This window comes from Pelodiscus sinensis, chromosome 22 (assembly GCF_049634645.1).
Source record: "Pelodiscus sinensis isolate JC-2024 chromosome 22, ASM4963464v1, whole genome shotgun sequence".
NCBI classification, from domain to species: domain Eukaryota; kingdom Metazoa; phylum Chordata; order Testudines; family Trionychidae; genus Pelodiscus; species Pelodiscus sinensis.
In genome coordinates this window covers 13937405-13954677 of record NC_134732.1, presented here as the reverse complement: position 1 = coordinate 13954677, position 17273 = coordinate 13937405, and the positions used below count along the sequence as shown (strand labels likewise).

At 46.0% G+C, this 17273-nt stretch overlaps 1 protein-coding gene across 7 annotated transcripts in view; it reads right to left on the bottom strand.

Moving 5' to 3' along the window:
• The window catches only part of ABL1 (ABL proto-oncogene 1, non-receptor tyrosine kinase), a 164935-nt gene continuing 147662 nt past the window's right edge, over positions 1-17273 (bottom strand). For all 7 annotated transcript variants that reach the window (XM_006128365.4, XM_075905754.1, XM_006128369.4 and 4 more), the window contains 7 exons: positions 12714-12798; positions 12179-12356; positions 9961-10145; positions 7632-7784; positions 6958-7047; positions 6451-6615; positions 1-3724 (listed from right to left, as the gene is read on the bottom strand). In XM_006128365.4, the coding sequence (XP_006128427.2) occupies positions 2025-3724; positions 6451-6615; positions 6958-7047; positions 7632-7784; positions 9961-10145; positions 12179-12356; positions 12714-12798 (2556 nt within the window). In that variant the 3' untranslated portion in view covers positions 1-2024. The remainder of the gene's footprint in view (positions 3725-6450; positions 6616-6957; positions 7048-7631; positions 7785-9960; positions 10146-12178; positions 12357-12713; positions 12799-17273) is intronic.

Sequence of the window (17273 nt, the reverse complement as noted above, 5' to 3'; positions counted from 1 at the left end):
TACAGAAACAATCTGTATTGGACCAAAATAAAGGGGAAACGGCCCCTTTGGTATTACAGAAAGGAAGGACAGAGCTATTTACACATAGTAAAAAAGACAAGAGTCTACAAAAGTGTGTAATACTGAGATACAAATGTATAATATAGTGGCACAATATGTTATCAACAAAGTTAAAACAGTACCTCAGAAAAGAGATAGTCCAAGGGATGGGTTTTTTGTGGGGTTTTTTTGTTTTACTTTGATTGTGACTGTTTTGTTGCATGTATTTTTGCATTTTGTAAAGGCAGCCTGTGGTATTTTTGTGTGTGTATTGAGTGTCACATGCTAAGCCATAGAGATCTGTGAGAGCAGAATGGTGTGAACATAGAAAAGATCAAAATCATCTACAAAACAGTTCAGAAGAGAAAAATAAAATATAATCCGAAGCGATTAGTGTTCAAGATACACATGGTAGGGTTTCACAGGCAAGACTGGGAGAATGGGGGAGGAGGAGGGGAAGAGATTGCTTTCTTCTCTTGTCCAGAGTTAAAAGGAGTTAAATTGCACTGTTAATCATCTTAAAGTCATGTCCTTTCAATAAGACAGCGAGTCACAGTTAGTCCCCAAATCCATTGGATTAGTTGGGAAGGGCAAAGTGAAGTGGGAAAGGCTGCCTAGGAGTTACTGTGTCAGAACATTGTGGCCTCCTTAGACAACCCCTTTGGGAAGTGCACCCAAGGCAACAGGTGTCCACAGGCTTCTCTGCGCTTTGCTGAACCCTGGACAGAACCAATAATGTTTCTCCTGGAATGAAATGAACAACTCCAAGCCCTAGGCAGAGACGCTCCGCTCTGCCGTGGGACTTAGTGCTGAGGCTGAAAGGAAGGGCTCGTCATGTCCCGCCTTCCTCTTCCAACAGGGCCTGCGGGAGAGCAGCCAGGAGTGGCGCAGCCCTTCTCAGAGCTCATGGCTCCCACGTGGCTCTCCTAAGTGACATGGCTGGAAATTTACCTAGTCAAGTACCAGCGCTGCTGAGGCAGCAGCTTGTGCCCCTTTGGGACGCACAAACTCAACTAAAGCCACTCCCGGAGGCACAGTGGTGTCTTCCAATTCACCCTCCTCCCCCTCCCCGCTGCCGCCTCTCTCAGCGATGCGGCCTCAGCGTCAGCTCCTTGCGCTCACAAAGGGCCTGCCCTGCCCCCAAGCTTCAGCCTGCAGGGCCGTGTTTCTGCAATGCACAGCTGTGCCCCTCCTGTAAAGCAGACGCCGTCAAGCACCAGTCCTTTACGGTTACCAAAAGAGATCCACAAATGGGCTTGTGCACCCCTGCGCTAACAGGGACCATCTGTGTCCGTCTGAGCCCACAGCCGTTCATCAGGGCTCTAAAGTCTGGCATGAGGAAACATGGCGCCCTTGGCCAGCAGCTAAAGGTCACCAACAGAACCACAGAGGGGCCTTTGTAAACATATCTCAGAACGGTCCGTTTCATTAACTCTCCCTACCCCCGAATCTGTGGGGCTAGTGTCAGGGACGTTGTCTGTGGGGGAGGGGACGTTGTGCCCCCAGGAAAGCCGGGCATATCTTGCTATTTACACACTCATCCTCATGAACAATGGGGGCAGGGGAGGGAATGAAACTGCAACAAGAATTCTCCAGGGAGGAAGGCAGAATATTAACAGCCATCAGTCCAGGTTCCACCTAAAGCTCTGTCCAAAAGAATAAAACACTAGAAAAAGGCCTGTGGTGATCTCCACATTTAGCCCTGTAGTCCACAGGGCAAGAACTCCACAGAGCAGAGGGTTCTGAGTAGGAGAGATGCAGGGCACGTCGGTGAACGGCAGAAAAGTGCACCTTGGGGAACACCCGACTTGAGGCAGTAGGGCTGGGCCTTTTGCACATCCGTGTACTGAAGGCCCCTGGGTTCTCTGTCAGTTTGCCATTGCGCTTCAGCTGTCCTCTTTGCAGTTGGCTTTGGTCCGTTATAGAAGAGAGAGAGAGAGAGAGAGAGAGAGAGAGAGAGAGAGAAAAGCATTTCTTGGCTCCTGCTACCTCTGAACAATATCGCTGATTTCTTTCACTGAGCTGAGAAGTTTGCTAAAGTCCTGCGTGGCCGCAGGGCCGCTGCTAGCAGTGGCTGGACAGATCTGGAGCTCCCGAAGGTTGTTTTCCAGCTTGTTGATGGCCTCGCGGAAGGCAAATTTGTTCCGCATCTGCTGGATGGAGTCCACGTAGCTCACGCAGAACGTGTAGAGGTTTTTGCCGGCCTCCAGAACGGCGCTGTGGCTTGCCATTTGTTCAGAGTTCTTGCTGATGGCGATGCGCAGGGCCTCGGTGCTTTCTAGTACCACACCCTTGGTGATGGTGCCACTGGCTATCCTCTCTGGAGGCTGGCGGGTTTTGCGCAAGGAGACTCTGGTGGTGATGAGGGGGATGAAGGCTGTGGAGGTCGGCTGGTCCCCGCTTGGGGCAGATGGTGCAGGTGCAGAAGAGGGGGCTGGGGTGGCAGTGGTCAGCAGCAGCTTCGTGGAGGACTGTGGCTTTGGTACGGAGGGGATCACAGGCTTTTTTGCCCCTTCCCCTAGCTGGTTTGCCTTGGCGGCATCACTGCTAGTGGGGTCTGCAACCTGAGTCAACAGTTTAGATTTAGTACCAGCCCCTGCCTCTGCTGCTGCATCATGGGTGGGGTTGTGGGATGGTTTTCCAGGCTTCCCAATGGAAGCTGAGGAGAGGGGAGGTGGAGGGGCCGGTTTCAGTTTTGACACCTTCCCCTTGTCCTTCCCCGATGACTCGGAAGTCTGCTTGAGCCGCCTGAGCCTTGGCTCCTCGGTGGAAGCCTTGCTCGCAACCACAACCCCAGCAGGGCTGGGTCTGACAGCAGGACCTTGCTCTGGCTGCACAGTGGAACCTAAGGCACTGGCTTTGCTGCCATCGTCCTTGTGGGCCTGGCTGGAGGAAGGAGTGCTCACAGGTTGCCTGCGGACAAGTTTTGGTGTCAGAGAGGGCGGGCTGGAGCCAGGGCTGGATTCTGGGTCTTTGAACACATCGTCAGTTGCCTCTTCGTTTTTCTTCAGCAGCCGTGGAGGGGGCGTCACCGTCCCCCTGACGGCAAGATCCGCCTTGTTTTCATTCGCCCGCTTCCGTGGCAGGGCTGGCTTTTCGCTCCTGTGCCCGCCAAAGGTGGAGGAATCAAACTGCCGCCCCGTGGACTGCAAATCCCTGGGCAGCGTCACGGATCTCCACTCCGTGTCCTTGGCTCCATGGGGCATGCAGGATGCTGAGCAGGACCTCAGGAAGCGCTTGCTGGCATTAGAACTACACTCCTCTTCCCCCGTTGCCGGCCGGCTGCCCGTCATGCTGCTGGTTTTCTTCCACAGGTGGGGGGACAAAAAGACCGAGTTCCCAGCGATAGCTCCGTTAGTGACACCAGCCCCATTGCTCGGGCCTTGGCACTTGGAGGCCTCGATGGCGTCTGCAGTGGGTGCGATGAAGGCTCCATTGCTGGCATCCCTGCTTTCATCCTCGCCCCCACCCTTGCGGTCCGAGGGGCCGTCCATCTCCCGGAAGGAGCTGCTCCGTTTCGGAGGGGCAGGGGCCGTCTTCTTCTTCTTCTTGATAAGGGCACTGAAGAGGTTGGTCTTTTTGTCTTTTGGAAGCAACCGCTCATCTTCGTTTAAACTGCTCTCCAGGGCAATTCTTTCCTTCCGCGGGAGCAAGGGAGAAACAGCAGGTTCGTGCTCCGGAGGGTCTGCAAGGAACAAAAGATTGGCCTCAGCTTTGCATACAGAAATACAATGGCCTGCTCTCCTTGGGGGTCACAGTGCAGCGCCTTGCACAACGGAGAAAGAGCTGGCTCCCGTGGAGCTGCTTGTAAAGGAGTAGGGAGACGCGTTTCCCACTCACAGGAGAAATACCTGAAAACGACTAGGGGGTTAATACATTGGTTGGGAGCCCTGAAGGTCCCAGTATTGGAACAACAGGGTGTCTCGGTCACAGGCCAGGCATTAGACTAGGGGTGCTCAGACAGCACCCCAATTCAGGGCGGGAGCTTTCAGGGGTTGTAGGCAGTTACAGCTTGAGTAGGCAGCAAGAGGGGGAGATGGAGCAGGACTGAAGAGAATGTTGCATAGTCATATACTGGAAATTATCCGGGGGGGGGGGGGGGTCAGATTCTGCTGGAGAGGCAGGAGGAATTCTTGGAAAAAAGGTTAATTTCAGGATTGCGATGTCACACTTTTGGGATGTGTGTATTTAAACCATTCATATCCGAACTACCCTGGAGAGAGGTTAGCAAAAAGGGCTTTTAAAATTATTTGGAAGTGGACACCCCTTCCTGAGAGCAGATACGGGCATGTGAGCTCCTCTGCTCACAGCAGAACAAACATGAAAGACGTGTCTTCAGAACAGACTTTTTAGGACTCAGGTTTCTAACATCCCCTCCCAGGGGCAAACACCTCAATAATCAAAGACTTAAACTCAATGTTTTTCACGGTGCACTTGCTACTGATGGGAAGTGAGGTACTCTAGGTACCTACTGTAAAAAGGATGCACAGTAAACACAGCGTGTAGGCTCAGAGATAGCACCAAGACTCCTCTTCTCCAGAAGAACCACCAAGCGCCTGCATTAAATTAAAAGCCGCCCCAAAGAGGAATTTCAGGGGTGGCCTCTCTCATGCATGTAGCACATGTGCATATGCACCTCTTCTCTTGGAGGTGTATTAAAGATCTCTGAGATCCAAGTACACAGAACAGGCTGCTCACTCCCGACGGGACAGCTGAACTGGCACATTTAACAGGAGCTGTCAAGGACCAAGAGATCAAATGTTTATTGAGTTCTTTATTTTTTAAACTTTGCATTTTAAAATGCTCTGGATACAAATTAGCTGCCTATGCTTGGTGTTTTGTCATTGTTTCAGCTGTCTCAAAATGGAAACTGCACGCTTTGAGAAACTGACTGAAAGGTTGTTTAATGTCATGGTAGATTCTGTAAATACCTCAGTGTCCCTTGCTGAAACTATATTTGATCTCTGCCAAAAGTAATACCCGTCAGTGTTTCAAACCAGATACTTGGTATGGCGGAGAAATACTTCCCACAAGCAAGTCTGTACTGCACATACCAGAGCTTTGATCCTGAGCAGTGATCCAGCCTCTTTAGACCACCCTGGGGATGTAAAAGGGCTAGCTCCCAGGTCAATTCCTGTCTGCTGGGAATTCCCCCGGCACAGAGCAGCTTCAGGACAGTACAGGGAGTCCTACCCTATTCCTCTGATAGCTCCTGGCCTAGGGAGATACCAGGGTGAAGAAGAGGGTGTGGTCAAGAGTATTCTGTGCTCTGGCCCTGCTCCGCTGGGCAGCAGCTGTAAGCTAAAACAGCCCTCAGGGCTGCTCTAACTTACGGCAGAGGCTGCATCAGACCCTGAACCAACTAGAAAACTAGGAGATACAGATCTAACACAAAGAGGAGATCTCCCCCTTCCTGGGTTGCAGTATGCACTTCAGAATTCCCCAGGGCACTACTGAGTGCTAGCAGGCTACAAGAAGCGCTAGCAGATAGAGCATTGGTCTCCAACCTTTTTAAGCACGAGATCACTTTTTCAATTTAAGTGCAGTCCAAGTTCTACCTCAAATATAAATACTCTTGTCCCGCCTCCCTCCTGTCCCTTCTCCGAAGCCCCACCCCTGCTCACTCCATCCTCCCTCACTTTCATCAGGCTAGGGCAGAGGGCTGGGGTGCAGGCTCTGGTCTTGGATTAAGGGATCTGGAGTGTGAGAGGGGCTCTGAGCTGCTCTTGGGGCAAGCAGTTGGGATGTAGGAGGGGGGTTCTAGGGGCAGGCTCTGGGACAGTGTTTGGATGCATGGGTGCTCAGAGTGCAGGAGGGGGTTAATGACTGGGGTAAGAGTTCAAGCTGGGGGCTCCAGCAGGGCCCTGCCTATCTCAGCTCCTGGGTGGTGGTGCAGTGGGGCTAAGGCAGGCTCACCCCTGCCCTGGCCTTGTACTACTCTCAAAAGCAACCAGCAAATGTTCTCCATCCCAAGTCCTGTTGTGCTCCCTCTCTGCTCCACGGAGAAAGGATACAGATGGGAGGGGGCACCTTGACATCAGCATCCTCCTCTCCCTCCCTGCCCTGCGCAGAAAGCAGAAGGCTCCCCAAGGGAAGGGGCAGGTCCAAGGCAAAGGGCAGGAGTGTGAGGAAGGGAAGCTGAAGTGCCAGCACTTGACAGCCTCTTGGCCAAACCAGTCAGGATCACCTGCTGGAGGCTTCCCGATCTACTGGTTGGTGACCACTGAGCTAGAGAATCGAGTCCCAAACCCATAGTGAACCTAGGAAGAGAAGTGCCTGACTGCAGAGGACATAGCCAGAGAGCTGGTACCTATCACTAGGCACATCTTTCCCCATGTTCTCTCTGGATTTGGGCTTCCGTTTTATTTCAGTCTGTCTCCTGGGAGAAGAACAGCTGTAGCTAGCACATACCACTTTCCGCCTGTCCTTTGGGGTGCCCCATCTCCACACTCTCACTGGCATCTTTGCTTTCAGCAGCTCTCCTGAACGATCTGGTTTTGGTGGGCAGTTCTGGAGCCTGGAGGACGGCACCCATTACGCTTCTCATTCCCTTTTTCCCCAACTCCTTCTCCACCTCTGAAAGGCAAAGAAAAGAACAGTCACAAGGAAAGTGAGGGATGGCAATAAAAAGTAAAAATACTAAGCTCTAAAGGGATAACAGGGGAAAAGACAAGCTGGCAGCACCTGGGGGAAGAGGACTCAGCCAGGGGGATGGCCTGTGGATAACAAAAATAATACAACAAGCAGCTCCGTGCCCGCTCAAGCTTTTGTACACTGGGAACGTACAAGGTTACAATGCATCACTGCAAAGCAAATGCATGAGGATGTTCAGATAGCGTATTGCTCTAAGTTGCAATGCACTTAGCCCATCTCTCCCATTGCTAGGCACAGTGTGATGAATGGAGCAAGTGGTCTTACCGTCTGATATGCTGGATTCTTGAAACATCGTTTCAAATGCTTGGTGGATTTCAGCAAACGAGGGCCTATCGGAAGGGCTCCACTGCCAGCCTGAAAGAATATTACTCCTCAGAATTTCTTACAAATATACATTAAGCCTCACAGTGTGGCTGTGAAGCTAGTGCAATGTCATCAGCCCCCTTTTTACAGACTGGGGAGCTGAGATTTAGATGTTAGCAACCCGATTTGAAGGCCACTGGGCATGCTCAGCTCACACAGACACCAATGGGAGCTATGTCTACACAACACCTCCAAATAATCAACCATAAAAGACATCCTGATGGCCAAGGGGACTAAGAAAAGTTGTCCCCTAGGCAATTAACAAGACCCTCTTCCCCATCCTAGGGCCAAACATGGAGGCACAATCCTTAATTTAGATTCCCAGGAAAGACGGGCCAAAGAAATGACTTAACACCATTTCCCCCAAGATCAGCACAATTTCCATTCCAAGTAGAGAAGAAATGCTCCCAAGCCAAGAATGGGTGACTTCAAAACATTTACATCTTCCTGGGTCAGCACAGTTTAAGATTGCAACCAAGTGCTGTATGTTAAATGGGAAACTAAGACGGGCTCCTTGTGCCACACTGTGTTTAACCATACCCTTGTATAGTGCTACTACGGCTTTGAAGACTTACATGCTCTCATGAGCTCATAGACTTTCTCAGGACAACCTTCAGGTCGCTCCATGCGATAGTCTTTCTCCAACAGTTCATACACCTGAGACAGGTCAATTCCAGGGTAAGGGGACATGCCGTACGTTGCGATTTCCCATAGCAGGACACCAAAGGCTGCAATAGAGAAGCAAAAAGACTTTCTTTCTAAAGAGAAACAAACAAACCAAAAATCTTGCAAGCTTGTTTTCTGTTCTCTGGCACGTAAACAAGCTCAGATTCCACGCTCAACTGCAGCTTGGAAATGAACGTAATCTAACCAGCTTTATCATCAACACAGACAAGTCTCCTGCAAAACAACAAGACAGAATTAGACTAATTTTTTATGTATCAGCTATCTTGAACCTGAATGCCTTGATATCCTTCAAGTCCTGTTAAAGGCACAATTAAGAGGCGCCATTGTGGATTAACTGAAATGCCTTCTCTGCTGCTCTGCAGACTCTCTGTAAATCTGACAGCTCTACTCATCTTTGTCCCCCCTTTTTCTTTTTAGGGCTCCCACATTCACTTAGTTCACTGTTTATGCGCTGCCCCCATTCTAGAAGCATCAAGACATATGGAGCAAGAAGCTGCAGACCCAACATTGTGATGGAATTCACTGTGATAATTTCCAGCTAGGCAAGTACTAAGTGAGACAGTTTGGTTACAAGGAAAGTAACAGAAGGTACCATAGCCAAATAAAACTAAGGTCCATGCCCTGGGTGTCTGATCTGTATTGGACTGTGATGAGGATATGAAAGCGCCCCATGGTTAGACAACTAAACTGCGATTCAGAGTACAACTGGATAGACCCAGCACCAATTCAACAACCTGCATGTAATTAGTTCCGTCATTGTATTCTGTTTTTAGCCTGAAGAGAAGGCAATTACACTCCTGCGTAAGTACAGAAATCACATCTTATTACATGATAAACAACCAAAGGCAATTTAAGCCAGGCACTTCCATGAGCATCTCTAAATTGTGTCCTCAGGCAGCGGAATGGAAGTTTGCAAATTCCTGCACCCATTGTCATTGCTGTGAGTGACTCGGCAAGGGCTCGCTTTATTTTGAGCCAGATCACAAGGCCCTAACTATTACTGAGTAGGATTCAGCCCATTATTAATTCAAAGTCACCTTATATTTTTATAGTACCTTTTCTCACATTATTTAAATGTACACGGGAATCCCTCCAACCACCCGCAAAGTACAGTAGAATCTTTGATGGACCGTAGCTGCAGAGTGGTTCATAGCAACAGTACACAGGCAGCAAAAACAAAAATCAATACCTTATCCAATAGTACTGTACCCAGAGCTCTGCCACCATCACCCGAACATTCACATCAACAATCCCCTTCCAACAGCCAAAGAATACAACCCTCTCCAAGCAGAGCTCTCTGGAAGATGAAAAGGGAGACCAGCCAGAAGGCCACTGGGCACTTCACTGCTGCCAAATTGATTTTACGTGGAAGGCACATGGGGTCAAATCCTCAGAAGTACTTGAGTGCCACTGACTCCAAAATCCCTAAATCACTTATGCAAACAGGTCTTGGACTCCTAAGTCACTTAGACATTGAAAATTTGCCCCTTAGATACTGGGATGATCAGCAGCAGAATAAAACTTCAAGATAGACTGAAAGAGCACTGGGAATTTAGCGAGTCAAAATGGATGGACTTAGGCTATATCATACAGGCTGTCTATTTTTATCGAAAGTACTCCAGACTCTTCAAGTGAATCAACATGTCTTCAAGTTTTCTCTCTGCTTCTCAACTCATTCAAAGAATCCTTTAAAAAATGTATGAAAATGAGCTCAGGGCTATCACTAGGCGCATAAAGTTTATGTTTAAACAGCTCAGGCTCTTAGTCTCATTTTAAAAGTAGCTTACAAAGCCTGTAACTTTCAACAGCATAATACCCCAAAGTACTGTGCAAAGGCAAGATTCAGCGCTGGCTCGAGCATCTATCCTGCTAACACGCATCTGCTTAATTTTTACATGTGAGGATTAACCTTTTGTGCATGAAGTTAAGTATGAATTTAAGTATTTGCAGGGCTGAAATCTCAGAAGGAAAAGTCCTAACCTACTAAAAGTGCATGGTACCTGGGTTTTCCTTCTAGGCCTCAAACTGAAACACTGAAGCAGCCCACATCTGAGTAGCTTGTGAGATCTGACAAGATCACACACCAAAGAGTTTCAGCCACCAGCCACCCTCATTTTGGGATATACTTGAAGAAAGAGTTTTTAATGTCCTGATTTTATAGCCAGAAAAGAAAAAAGCTGTCATCTGTCATGTGCATGTATGTATGTAAATTCTTACCCCAGACATCAGACTTAATGGAGAATTTGTTGTAAGCCAGACTTTCTGGTGCAGTCCACTTGATTGGGAACTTGGCTCCAGCATGAGCAGTATATGTATCACCCGTCATCAGCCTACTCAGACCAAAATCTGCCACCTTCACTAAGTGGTTCTCCCCTACAAGGCAGTTTCTGGCTGCAAGATCCCTAAGAAAATAGACAAGAAATAAACCATGAGGTCTTCACAATACAACACATTTAGCAGCAGAGAGGACTTTGCTTACTATTGAAGAAATCCAAAATGTTGTATGCATTTTTTTGTATTAGAGATGTACAAAGGAGGAGATTATTTGTTCTCTTAACTTTGCAAAGAGAGAAGATAAGCAAATAATACTTCGGCAAGGGTCCAGAAAACAAACCCTTTTTTAGAAAAAACAAACAAACAAAAAACCCTGACTTTTATTGAAAGTTGCTGTTGTCAGAATAAAAATAATCACTAGGTATATGATGATGAGGTACAATTCTACAACCTCTGGCAAAGGCTTTGACACCAACTACAAAATGTATATCCTGAGGGCCTGGATAGTCAAAGGTGGTCAACAAAGACAATCAATCTAGGAAAATCTGATAATGGAATACTCTCTGTGCCTCATCTATAGGATTCTGATTTGCAGAACAGTGGGCAACAATCAACTGAAATCTTCCTTCTATTTATGTACCAGTGTGAGAGGGACACACTGACTGCAGGTCACTAGCTTTCGTATAATGTTAATATGGTCAAAATGCATTACGTATTTAAAATTGTGAAAGTACATGAAAGCATTTCTGCTAGTAATGCATTTTGTAAAACCCACCAGATTTTATCACATATTGTTAGAAAGTGATTCCATTAGCTAACAAGTCTACTTTATATCTAAGCAAGATCCATTCTATTTACTCTTTAAAACATCATTTTCAGAACTCATTAAAAAAAAGTACATTTTACCAAAGGTTCGTTAAGCTGTCAGGTCAAGATCTGAATATCCCCATATCAGTGTTGATTTCTACAATGTGGGTGTAAATAAAAACTCCTCTTTATAATCTCATTCCCACTCCTGCCTGATTCATTCAATAAGGTCATAGTCCAGCATCTGAGTCCATGGATGGGAACTGTGATGACACCCTTGAAATATCTGGGCAGAAGACTGCGGGTGTGGCAGATTTTAAGGAAGAAAGCTACTATTTTCTTAAGGTATTTGGGTTAACAGCAATAATGGGAAATGAAGCGCACAAGCATGCAAACAGGATTCTGCAAAACATTTTGTAGTTCACTTGCTACATTCTGAGAGAACTACAATATTACAACAGCATAAATCAAAAGCCAGAAACTCAGATGCCGCAAATAGGGGTTAACTTTGATTGACATGCACGTGACCCTCGCTCTCATGCAGCATATGAAATGTTTGTTGTACAAGGAACCTCTAGCATTTCACACATGATCCTCATATTCGTCTTTATGAAGTTATATGTACAGATTTTATATTCCAGTTAATTGGGTAGGAAAAGTCACAACTGTGGCATGGAGAAGATCTTGTACTGTATTCAATAAAACAGCAAAGACTTTCATGCCTCCATCCAGGCTATGTCATTACATTGCTAGGAGGCCATTTCTTCAGACAAAGAATGCAAAGCACTAACCATAATTGTAGCTCACTTAAAGGTCAAAATCTCCAGACTTAAAGACTGCACAGATGCTTAATACAGAGATACACGTTATTGATGCAATAATAGAAAAGTATTGCAAAGCAGATGAAAACAGGGAGAAGGGACAAATAAAAGCCCTATGAAAAGGCAGCAAGGTAGCTTTGCTGGGAACCCCAGTATGAGGATAGAATGTCAACAGTTTTGGAGAAGAGGTCATTAAGCTGACCGTTAATTTAACAGGAACGAGATGATTTATTTCACAAAGAGTCATGATTTTTAGGAATCTCTGTATGAGCCTTACCTTTAAATGACAGATGGGCCAATATCTGTATTGATATCTTTACAGTATGGGTAGGTAAGAACAACCACCATGGAAGAATGGCAGTCTTGAGACTGCCTCTTGTAGCGGTTTTCTACCGTGCATCTCGAAATGCAACACATCACGGTGTTACTTAAGTTATAAGACATATTGCACCCAGATCCCATATGGCTATACTCTGAAATTCAAGGGCTTTCTGGAGCTTGAGAAGTTGGTGAACATTCAGTATCATTCTTACCTGTGAATGAAGTTCTTCTTCTCCAGGTATTCCATGGCTGAGGAGATCTGAGTTGCCATGTACAACAGCACCACAGCATTTACCTCTTGCCGGTTACACTCACGCAGATAATCCAACAGATTCCCATAAGTCATGAACTCTGTGATGATGTAGAATGGAGGTTCCCGTGTACACACGCCTATGGGACACAGTTTGGAACACACTGAGTTCCTTCTGGAATGTGTATGTCTACAGATTTTATCCTTTGGGCAATTTATAAGTGTGTGGATGGGGGGAGAGTGAAGGAGAAGAGAGTTTCTTAACTGGTTAGTAGTCTGGTTTATATTTCCTGCTTTAGGCTCTTGCATCTTACATGAAAGGATGAAGAGATAAATATAATCAAGTGCTACTTTTACAAACTGTGAATTTTGCCAGAGAATAAGCGTCTGCAGCTGAAGTCTTGGTATAGTAAAAGAAGCTTATCTGCTCCTTAACATCCATATCACTACACAAGGGTTTAATTCAACTCCCTTTGGTTGGTATTTCTATCACTTACCTAATAATTGCACTAAGTTAGGATGCTTGATCTCTTTCATTACTGCAGCTTCTTTTAAGAACTCCTCTACCTCCATGGTGTCCTCCTGAATAGGAAAAGAAAAGCTTCAGCAAGGATAATATGCACAATGTGGAAACAGATTTTAACATGTGGACTGAAGAGTCACTGCGAACTGTAAGTGTAGGCTGTGACTATCCCCAAACTGTTCCTTACTGCAGCTGCATCATGTTGCTGGGTGTGGACCAATATTTTTTTTAACCGGTCTACTGTCATTCTTATACCATCAGTGGCTTTTGGTACAAAAAGCTATTTCCCCGTTTGTGGTGGGCCCCTCTCTTGCAGGGAAATAAGCCGCTTAGAGAAGCCCATTTCGAGTTCATATCTTAAGAGAAAGACTGACAGCACTTGCTCATGCCAGAAGAAATAGAACTAGGATGACAAAAGGCAAATGAGGCAAGACGACAGATGAAAAGAAAAGGAAAAATGCTGCATACACAGATGCCTGAGGCAAGTATCTTGCATCCATTATGGACCACCATTTCAATTACTCAGAGTCTCCATTGATTGGGTCAGTGACAACTGACGGCGGTTGCTGCACAAGTGAAGAGTGCAGGTTTTATGGCTCATGAATTTGTTCCTAGCTTTTAGAGTCTAATCTGTGATGTAAATACTCTGGCTAGATGCTATTGCTTATTATTTGTTGAGTGTCATTAACTTGCTCGCAATTACACAAAACAAAGGAAGACTGTCTCTGTTTGATGCCATATATATTTCCAAAACAAATGTGCATTGGAAGGCCAAAAGTCCATTTCAAAGTGGTTCAAAAATATATTTTTGAATACAACTCTTCTTTCTATATCAATGTTTCTTTCAATGGTGGATTAATGCTGATAGGCTTCACAGAAGAAGTGTCTGAAAGAGGGATTGCAAAGGGATTTGCTGCTGCTGGCAAGGTTGATAACACTGGGCATGGCTGCTGCTGTAGACCTAGCTGGTACTCAATTTCGTTGTTAGCGCTGATAGAGGTATTAAAACAGCTTTACTCCTTCATTTACTGTTTGTTACAAATTGGTACTGTTTGATTGGCAGCTGTAGTTTCTAGGGACGTTAAAAGAACCTACAATGGTTAATCGGTTAAACAACTCGTTTAACCAGTTAACCACTGGCCATAGGAGGTGGCTGCTCCAGTCTGGCGGGGCCTTCCATGGGCAGGGTCCAGTTGGCTGGGCCAGTGAACCGGAATGCTTACTTGGGTAACTGGTAAAATGATGCCTGGTCCGGGCCGAGCAGACCCCTGCCTGCACTGTGGTGAGATTGGCCTGGCAGGAGTAGCCCCCACCCAGGGTACAGTTGGCTCAGCCCAGCCCGAACAGCCTGTGAGGTGATGCTGTGGGCCCAGCCAGACTAGAGCAGCCCGCCTGGCCTGGTTAAACATAATGCTTAACCGATTAATTTTTTAACTGAAATTTTACATCCCTAGTTAATAATCAGAGTTTCAGAATGATCCTAACTATGTTTCTCTGATGCATAAATTCCACCAAGATCATTCTGCATAGACAATAACTATTCCTGTGTGTTAAATTATTGTAACAATTATTTGTTTGAAGACTAGTGCTCATGAAAGGTACCAGATGTATCCAATTTCAATTTCCAATTATCTCAAGCCACAGATCAGGTATAGCAGTGTCACCAGCAGGACATGCTTCCTTAGCACAACACAGCAATGTCTCAGCTTCAGAGGCGACTGGTAAAAGGGGGCCATCAGCCATGTGACACCCCCCCAAATCCTGGGGAAGGGCCAGGATAACCCCACTCTGCTCTCTCCTCGCTCCTGGCTCTAACCTTCCCCTTGCCAAGCAGTGCGGCCCACGGGACTAGCAGAGCTGGCATCAGTAGCAGAGGTTCGCCCCCCTCCTGCACTCACCAGAAGCTGGGCGGGAAGCAGAGCAAGGCGGCTCCAGCTTGCTCTGCTCCTCAGCCGCATTGCTCGGCTTCCTACTGTGAGTGTGGGGGTGGTTCTGCCCCTCCCCCTGGTGACACGTCCAGAGTGAGCTGGGGCCATTGCTTCGCTTGCCCTGCTGCTGCCGATGAGTGCATGGGGAAAAAGAGTGACCCCCTACTGCTGGTGCCAAGCCCACCCACTAGTTTTTCCCACCAGCTACCAGCTGGCCCCTTGCCTCTACTGCCTATGGCATTTGGGGTGTGTCGCCTATGCTCAACCCTGACCTGGAGAAACCCAGGGGCATAGGGTAGCTAAGGCTGCATGACCATCAACTCACTGGCCTCTTTGCTGAAAAAATGAACAAGGGTTTAACTATGTCAGTCGTGATAGATGTAGACTAGACATCTCTGCACTACGAAAAGGACAGAGATGATCATCTCATTTTACCATGGGCAATGAAAATGCCTTTACATGGCAATAAGGGCATTTTGGTCCTTAGCAGCAGCTGATTGGCTTCAAACTAATGGCCTGGAGTTTTGGAAGCTTTATCTCCAATTGCCAATCCATTCCCCAAGCTATCATCCTCCACCAATTACATTGCTTTTCTACGATCTCAGATCTGTGTGACACACCACCATTCCCAAGTTCAGGAAATAAGGAAGGTGTCTCAGCCTTAACAAAGAATTTTCTTGTTTTAGTGAGCATGTGCCATCAAAGCTATGACCTTGGCTTACAATCAGAACCCTTTCTGATCAACGGCAAAGTGCCCTGTCAGTTCAGTGACTGACTGAGAGGCTGCTCTGTAAGAACTAAGCCTAGTAAGTGAGTTAGTTCTCCATGCAAGGGATATGCCATTCCGCTCATGGCTTTAAATCAGATTGCAAACTGGAATAGCCAGCCACTAGTGAATATTCTTTCAACCCCAAACTACACTGGTTTCTCTTGGCATCTTAAAATACTCAATCCTATTCTGCACAGGATTCTTGATTTTCCAATGGACTATGCTAGGGGGCAGTGCACAAGCACTAACAGATTCTCTAGCATCATGCAATTATACATGCTAGAAGCAGAGGACATGTCACTTTGGGTTCTTATTTTCTTTCTACATAAACTTCTTGGTTAATCAGGCTCTGAGCTACTTCTAACCACTTTAAAGAAGACTGGGTTACAAACAGGATGTAGTAAGATGCAAGGAAATAATTCATCAAGCACTAAGGATATCAGAAGAAGCAATGATGTATTTTCCCCTCGTTTTTCTTTTCATTATGATTTCTACTATGCGGATCTGGGGCAGGGAGAGAGACAAAGAAAGGCCAAAGAGGTTTGGGAAATATGCTCTTAAAAGACAATAAAATGAATGATTTGGTTTTCTCTAAAGAAGCCACTGAACACATGTCTCCTCCTGCAGGAGTTGGAATATAAATGTGAGGTATTAAATATTCCCTGAAACTTTGAAGATAGTCATAATCCTATCTGTCTGAGGTAGACTGATGGATTTAAGGAAGGTGGATTATGAATTTGCTTTTAAGTAAGGTTTAGTGTGCATAATTTCAGATTACCATGTTTCTTCAGTCTCTTTTAGGGTGTTGTAACATTTCCCAGGGGAGAATGCAGCTCTGGATTACATTATGAACCATTTTCAGTCATTAAGTATTTACTTGGCATATTTGAAACAGTCACAGTCCTTATTAAGGTAACTGTTTCTGGCTCACAGACATGGGAGATTTTACGGGATAACAAACTGTGCCTTTGTTGCTGGAGGTTTTCATCAAAGCAAACTAGAAAGGAATGCAAAATTATTTGAGGTAAGGGGGGGAAAATCTGAAAACGTCCCTTTACTCTCAAATACCACAACATCAAGAAGATTGGGGAAGGCTACAATAAACTCAGTGTTTCAGGAAAACAACTGGTGTCTCATTATTCCTCTAAATAGACATTTAATTCTGCTTGTCAAATCCCTATTCTAGCAGGACTATGGGATGCAAGGAAAGGCTCTTCTCAGCATTCTCCTGTGCAAATGAGATATAATCACACTTTAACACTAGGTGTCACTCTCTCCACATATAAACAAGAAAGGAGACTTACAAAGTATTAGTTCTCTTGATGAAACCAAGTGGAGACAGTAACACTTCTAACAAGAATCTTCAAAACCAACCAACCACCCAAATGATCACCTTCTGAAACCATAACAACCCAGGAACGCGCTGATAGCCAGAATTCAAGGGGTTAAAAAATCACTTTTCCGAGGTCCAGGAAGCATTTTTTTCATAGACATGTATTCACATTTCTCTCCATTTCATATTTCTAACATGATAGCTTTCATTTGTTATTGCTTCTGTAGCACCACTCCACACGGCAAATCTAGGAAGGATGGCAAGGTGTTCATCTTGCATCTGAATTCCTAAGAGTTTACGCTAGGTAGATGGAAGACACTAGGGGATCCCCGCATGCTTTTATAAATGACAAAAATCAAATCTTAGTGCCTCTGAGTTAGGTAAGTAGTATCTGCAATGCACTGATGGGAAACCAATGCATAGAGAGACTAAGAAGCAGAGGCAGGAACAGAATCCTGATTCTCTTACTTCTAGTCCAACGCACTAACAATTTAATCTATTTTA